The sequence below is a fragment of the Electrophorus electricus genome, chromosome 26 (assembly GCF_041902795.1).
Source record: "Electrophorus electricus isolate QZ-2024a chromosome 26, ASM4190279v1, whole genome shotgun sequence".
In the NCBI taxonomy this organism is placed as follows: Eukaryota; Metazoa; Chordata; class Actinopteri; order Gymnotiformes; family Gymnotidae; genus Electrophorus; species Electrophorus electricus.
In genome coordinates this window covers 1,049,808-1,057,500 of record NC_137522.1, presented here as the reverse complement: position 1 = coordinate 1,057,500, position 7,693 = coordinate 1,049,808, and the positions used below count along the sequence as shown (strand labels likewise).

General features: G+C 50.3%; 1 protein-coding gene across 5 annotated transcripts in view; it reads right to left on the bottom strand.

The window, feature by feature from the left end:
- pcdh17 (protocadherin 17) overlaps positions 1-5,986 on the bottom strand; it is a 59,845-nt gene extending 53,859 nt beyond the window's left edge. For 2 of the 5 annotated variants that reach the window (XM_035523091.2, XM_081708476.1), the window contains exons 1-2: positions 5,454-5,984; positions 1,915-4,674 (exon numbers count right to left, since the gene is read on the bottom strand). In XM_035523091.2, coding sequence (XP_035378984.1) covers positions 1,915-4,395 — 2,481 coding nt within the window. In that variant the 5' untranslated portion in view covers positions 4,396-4,674; positions 5,454-5,984. Of the gene's footprint in view, positions 1-1,914; positions 4,675-5,453 lie in introns of all 5 variants that reach the window. The other 3 variants (XM_081708477.1, XM_081708475.1, XM_081708474.1) reach the window with 3 other exon arrangements.
- Between the last annotated feature and the right edge of the window lie 1,707 nt (positions 5,987-7,693).

The following is a 7,693-nucleotide window of genomic DNA, read 5'->3' as shown; positions in this document are numbered from 1 at the left end:
TCTGATTGGTTTACAGCTTCAGGAACTCAATCACACACACACACACACACACACACACACACACACACACACACACACACACACACACACACACACACACACACACACACACACACACACACACACACACACACACACACACACGAGTGGACATGTGCATATGTGATGTCTGAAGCTTGTTTGTTTATTTGTGTGTGTGTGTGGGGTGGGGGAGGATACTGCAGCTCCATCAGAGACACGCAATTACACACTTATTATAGATACCATCATCATCATCATCATCATCATCATCATCATCATCACTGACCTGGATCCTGCAGACTCGACACAATGACAATGTAGACCACACACACACACACATGCACACACACACACTACTGACCCTCACACAGGCCCAGACCCACCCTCACCACACACACACACACACACACACACACACACACACACACACACACACACACACACACACACACACACACACACTCGCACGCACCTGCTTGTGGTGACTCAACCTAACTAACCTGCCACTGTTTATGTCCACAAACACTTTGCGTTTGCTGTCTATTCATAGTAGCTATGTCTCCAGCACTAAGCCAAACCTCACGTCCTGCAGGACACAACAGGAAACAGATTCTCAGGCGGGACTCTCGCAAACACCACGGACAAGCAGGCATTAATGATGAGGAGAAAGGCGAGAACAACTTTTAAACGACTTTTAGCTGACCGTCATCTCGCCAGACTGCGTCCCCACGCCGACCGTAGCTGTGTTTAAAACGGAAGCTTTAGCCTTGTCTGACACCACGGCTTTTCTGACGTTTTAAAAGGGGCTTACACACCGGGGTTGGCAGTGGCTTAGCCTAATCAGTGCACACAAAGGCACATTAGCGAGGCGTCAAGAAGCCCACAAAGCTCTTTCTTTCCACCCGGAAAGGAAACGAACGCACGAACGAAGGAGACCGTCATCGGGCCGTGACAGCTCAAGCTTCGGCTGGGGCGGGCTGGAGATCTCGGAAGGTTGTCGCTAACTATAACAAAAATGGCCTTAAAGTGGAGAGTGAAATGTCAACATCCCCCGATACTACTACATGCTAAAAATAAAGCTATGCAATACACACACATTCTCTGTGTATAGGAAACAGTAAAATTAGACACCCAGTTCAGGAAGGACACAGCAGAAACACTGACTGTATGACGGATGGAAGATCTTCAACAAACAAAAGCAGGACGGCATTATTAAAAAACAAACAGGCACAAAAAGACAGAACCAGAATAACAAATACGAGTGCCCGAGTCCGTCTGATACATCAGGCTCGTCTAAACAGCTCTGCTGTAGTAGATTTATGTTCTGTGACCAAAACAATATTGGCTTGATGTGAAGGAGGGATAAAGAGAAAAGCAGAGGAGAGGCAGCTTGTCTCACGTGTGCCCAGCGGCTGTGGTTCCTTCACACCCCCCAACACGCCAGTCGCTGTGGCGACACACACTTATTCACCTGGCGAGAGGGTGAGAGGGAGAGAGGGGGAGAGAGAGAGAGAGAGAGGGGAGAGAGAGAGAGAGAGAGAGAGAGAGAGAGAGAGAGAGAGGGAGAGAGAGAGAGAGAGAGAGGGAGAGGGAGAGAGGGGGAGAGGGAGAGAGAGAGGGAGAGAGGGAGAGAGAGAGAGAGAGAGGGGAGAGAGGGAGAGAGAGAGAGAGAGAGAGAGAGAGAGAGGAGAGAGGAGAGAGAGAGAGAGAGAGAGAGAGAGAGAGAGAGAGGGAGAGAGAGAGAGAGAGAGAGAGAGAGAGAGAGGGAGGGAGAGAGAGAGAGAGAGAGAGAGAGAGGGGAGAGAGAGAGAGAGAGAGAGAGAGAGAGAGGGAGAGAGGAGAGAGAGAGAGAGAGAGAGAGAGAGGGGGCGGCAAAGGCGCTCGCCCTCCTACCTGGATGATGGACATCCTGTGGGCGGGTGCGTCGGCCGCGCCGCCGACGGGCCCCGTGAAGCTGGAGTGGCAGCCGGCGTGGCCCTGCGGCACGCCCAGGCTGTTGGCAGTGGGTTTGAGGTACATGACTTCTGAGCGCGGGGAGCTGAGGGGCAGGCGTGTCTGGTAGTCGAAGTAGACGGGCGAGGTGGCGAGTGAGGCGCTGCTCACCACGTTCATCACGTTGACGGCGTCGCGCTCCTCCCCTTCGCTCTGCACCAGCATGATGTCGTTCTTGCTGATCTTCTTCTTCTTGCCCTTGCCGAGTGGCGGGTGCGAGTACTCGGCGATGCGGCAGTTGTACGTGCGCACCTCCTTGTTCTCGCGCCGGCACTTGACGGCGACGGCGACCATGGCGACGAGCAGGAGGGCGGAGATGACGCTGAGCGTGGCGATGAGCGGCAAGGAGGCGTCCCACGCCCGGCGTTCGCCGTTGACCCGCGGCTCGCCTTCGGGGGGCGCGCCCGAATACGCCTTCACCACCAGGCGCGCCATGGCGGACAGCGTGGGCTTGCCGTGGTCTGTCACCTTGACGATGAGTTCCACCACGGGCGACACCTCTTCCCAGAGAGGCTGCGAGGTGCGCACCTCGCCCGTTACGGGGTCGATCTCAAACAGGCGCTCCTCGTTGCCGTCGGAGAGCTCGTAGGTGAGGCGGCCGCTCTCGCCGAAGTCGTTGTCCACGGCCCGCACCGTGGTGATGACGTGGCCCACGCCGACGTTGCGCGGGACGTGGATCTCGGCCGTGTCGTTCTGCAGCAGCGGTAGGACGATAACGGGGATGTTGTCGTTGACGTCCAGCACGCTCACCCGCACTGTGGTATTGCTCTCCAGGTGCGGGTTGCCCGAGTCCTTTGCCTGCACCTTGAAGTCGAAGTACTTGGTCTGCTCATAGTTGAAGCTCCGCAGGGCGTAAATGGCTCCGTCGGTGGGTTTGATGTTCACGTACGTCGTGATGGACTCCTCACTCACATTGGATGGCAAGAGGGAGTAGGAGACCGTCCCGTTCTGGCCCAGATCTGGGTCGTGGGCCAGGACGGACCCGAGATACTCTCCCGGGATGTTGTTCTCGGGCACCTGGAGGAGGTAAACCATCTTGGTAAAGCGGGGTGCGTTATCGTTCTCATCCAGAATTTTGACGGTGAAGGACTTGGTGGAGTTCAGAGGAGGGTTTCCGTTGTCTTTGGCCACGATGGTGATATTGTACTCATCCTTCATCTCACGGTCCAGCGGCCTGTCCGTCACCACCGTGTAGAAGTTGTCCGAGTTCTCCTCCAGCCTGAACGGCACGTTGCCCGATATCCGGCACTGGAGCTGCCCGTTCCGGCCCGAGTCCTTGTCGGTGACCCTCACCAGAGCGATGACGGTCCCGGGGGTGGCAGCCTCGCTAATTGCCCCCTGCCTCACCGCCACAAAACTTATTGATGGCCAGTTGTCATTCCTGTCGAGCACTTTAACGGTGACTTTACAATGACCGGGAATTGGGTTTGGACCTTGATCCTTTGCCTGCACATCAATCTCAATAATTGGGTTTTCCTCGTAGTCGATTTTCCCCTGAATCTTTATAACACCTGTTCTGGGGTCTATTGAGAACAGCTCTTTGATTCTGTCCGGGACGTAGCAGCTGAAAGAATAGGCAACCTGCCCGTTATTTCCTTCGTCGGGGTCGGTGGCGTTTAGGTCTATCAGTATGGTGCCAGGGGTGGAGTTCTCGGGGATCTCTATAACGTAAGAGGGCTGGTCGAACACGGGGCTGTTGTCATTAGAGTCGGTCACTTTCACATTAATCTGCACCGTGCCGGATTTGGGATATTCTCCTCCATCTGTGGCGGTTATGATAAGAGTGTGATGACTGCGTTCCTCTCTGTCTAGCGATCTCTGAACGACCAACTCAGGAAATTTAGTCCCGTCCCCTCTGGATTTTACATCCAAGGAAAATATGCTGTAGTCATCTCGCGTGATCTGATAGGTTTTAAGGCCGTTTTCCCGAGTGTCAGGGTCGTATGCCGCAGCCAGAGGGAAACGCGTGCCTGGCGCTGCGTTCTCAGAAATGTCGATATCGATTTGATCAGAAGGGAAGTTGGGCGCGTTATCATTGATGTCCTGTATTTCTATCTTAATCATGCAAATCTCTCTGTCGTTGGCAAACACTTCCAGTGACAGCTGGCACTTGGGGTTTCGTTTGCACAGTGTTTCCCTGTCGATCCGCTGCTTGGTGTAGAGTAGCCCGCTTTCGGGGTCCACGTCTATGAGGTGTGGAGCGGAATTCTCCAGCACCCTGAAGTTGGATTTTTTGCCCTGTTCCCCCAGCTCGAGACCGGCGTCTTTGGCAATGTTTCCAATCACGCCCTGAATTTTTTCCTCGGGTATCGAATAGTTCAAGTTTTTCAATGTCAGGGCTTGCGCCCATAAGAGAAGGAAAAAGAAAATCGAGAGAGACATCCCTTTCCGCAGGAGACCCTTTGGCTTCCGCCGCGTTTTACGCTTCCGACCTGTTGATCTGCCCGGCAATCTTGCGATTTATACCTTCAGCAGCTAGTCTGATCATGGCAGAAAATGTCCAGAGACATCGTGCGGTTTTTTCCTCCCGACGCTCGACGTTCCTTTTATCCTGAGTTTTTACAACAAGCGCTGCGGCTCCACAGCTAATTCAAATTCTGCTGAATGCCAGGCGCATTGGAGACATGACCGCGATGAAACAGCCTTTCTGCGTCCCCTCGTCTGAAACAAATGCAAAAAAAAGAGATACAGAAAATATATTTCTTGCTGCAAAACACGACATTTGCATGTGTATAACGTGAATCCCAACTTAATAACTGAACAATCCCGAAGCAGAATGGTTAAAAGAGACTCTTTGTGTATGCGGGTTTTTCCCTCGCCAGTGCGACTTAATGAAATGCACATCTAATGCGTAATTCTTCATTCCTTGACGAACGACGTGGAGAGCATGTCAATAATGTAACCTTGAAAGGCGTCGGACGCTACACCACTACACAGCCTCCTCTATTCCTTTTACAGCTTTTCACATGCAGGGAACGCGAACGCGGCCGGAATAAGTCATGTGGCATGAGTTAACTACACCAGCACCGCCACAAATAACCACACGACTCGTGCAAATAAACGGTAAAGTAGCAACGACGGATAAATGTTTCTGTTCCCAACGCAAACAGCTGACAAAAGGGGCACATGCGTGCTGAGGCAACGCCAGGAAGACGAATGGGTTAAAAACAGGACCCTCAAACGCGCCAACAAATCAATCAATCCGACAGTTTAACTGCATCCACACGCGCAGTGTCCAAGGCAAATAACGGAATAAAGCCGCACGTGGACGGCAGCCCTGCGGCATGCTTCCCTGATCCCGCAGAGCACGCGAAGCTGTTGCATCCGCTCCGACACGGTGCAAACCCCACAGCGCGAGCCGCTCTTGGCTGACGCGCGCATGTGAATGACATCTCGCCTCTCCGATTTGCCCCAACGACAGACTGAAGAGAAGGACTTACCCCGCAACCCGGCGTCCCCGCTAAAACCAACAACAACAACAACAACAACAACAACAGTTTACATCCTTCCGGAGAACGGGAAAGCCACCCGCTCCAACACGCGCGACGGTGCAGCGAAGTGGAGCGCTCCGGTGAAGTGCGCCCGCAGCGTGCACGAGCCCGGTCCTCTCCCGGAGTCTCGCTGATCTGAATGCAGTGACTCGCCTCCGTCCGGCGCGTGAGTCTCTAGGAGAGGCGTGAGGCCCCGGACAGAAAATATAGATCCACGCAGGGCTCGGGCAGCGTGCGAAGTCCTGGCGCGGGGACAGACATCCCCGTGACGGCTGCGTCCTTGCCCCCTCGGGGGACTACGTCCACACTTTGCTTTGCTTTGCGGCGGAATGTAAAGTGAAGGAGCCAGAGAAAAGCCAGGCGGCTGTGCATGTGGGTACACGCGCAAAGTGGCGGCAGACGGACCCGGTCCTGTAGGGATGCGCGAGGTGGGCTACTCCATCCTCTCCACGTCTCTCTGACTAACTCACTCTTTCTCCCAGTGCATTAAACATCGTTACTGATCCGCGGCCAACCAATAGACGCAGGAGGGGGGGGGGGTCTGTCCTCTACATCTCCTCCAATAGCTTCCTCTGCTCCCGGTTTAAAGGAGGAGTCCGCCAGCGCTCCCAATGTGGCCCGTCCCCCTGCTGTAGGGCACTTCTCAAACCCCACAGTCAACAACGCTTCGCGGGATTTGAAATCCTAACGACGTTTTTTTTCCGTTAGCGCGACTGTTTTTTTTTGGGTTTTTTTGCAGTTGCATGAAGCTGGCAGCCCGGGACAGCGGTTACCGTCTGCGCTCACGTTACCGACTACATTAACCGGTACCGGTACCGGTACCGCTCGGTCCTGAGTCTGGCTGGAGGCTTGAAAAGCTTCTTACAGTCAAATATCGGATGTGTTTACTGCGCCTTACAGGAAAAACTGTGATTTGTTTCCCCCCCCCCGAAGGATGTTGAGACGAAACTTTTAAAGCAAAGTCTTTAAGTGTTGCATCAATACTCCACAGTGGTGTTTGTTTTGTTCCCGTGCTATTATAGAGCCGTTGTAAACGGAAGCGTTGGCCGGTCTGTTTAACAAACAGAGGCTTTTCCCGCACACTGCTTCATATTCCATCCCATTATCCCGATTTATCCTCCAAGTCATTCATAAATGAGAAAAAAAAAAGATTAAATATAATTGATGCGAGTGTCTGGGTAATAATAGTATATATTTAGTAGTAAAATATTAATGTAGCCAATATAGTCGAAAATGTTAATGCAAGTAGCCTTTAGGACTAAACATGTATTGTACAACTCTGCTTTAAACATATAGGACTAGGGTTAAAACATATAGGACTTGGGTTTAAACATATAGCACTAGGGTTTAAACATATAGGACTAGACTTTAAACATATAGGACTTTGGTTAAACATATAGCACTAGGGTTTAAACATATAGGACTATGGTTAAACATATAGGACTAGAATTTAAATATATAGGACTATGGTGTAAACATAGGACTAGGGTTTAAACATAGGACTTGGGTTTAAACATATAGGGCTTGGGTTTAAACATAGAACAAGTGTTAAACAAATAGGATTAGTCTAAGTATACAGAACTAGGGTTTAAACATATAGCACTAGGGTTTAAACATATAGGACTAGACTTTAAACATATAGGAGTAGGGTTTAAACATAAAGTACTAGACTTTAAACATATAGCACTAGGGTTTAAACATATAGGAGTAGGGTTTAAACATATAGGAGTAGGGTTTAAACATTATCCCGATTTATCCTCCAAGTCATTCATAAATGATAAAAAAAACAAAAAAACAAAACGGATTAAATATAATTGATGTGAGTGTCTGGGTAATAATAGTATATATTTAATAGTAAAATATTAATTTAGCCAACATAGTCGAAAATGTTAATGCAAGTAGCCTTTAGGACTAAACATGTATTGTATGACTCTGCTTTAAACATATAGCACTAGGGTTTAAACATATAGCACTAGGGTTTAAACATATAGGAGTAGGGTTTAAACATATAGCACTAGGATTTAAACATATAGGAGTAGGGTTTAAACATTATCCCGATTTATCCTCCAAGTCATTCATAAATGATAAAAAAAACAAAAAAACAAAACGGATTAAATATAATTGATGTGAGTGTCTGGGTAATAATAGTATATATTTAATAGTAAAATATTAATTTAGCCAACATAGTC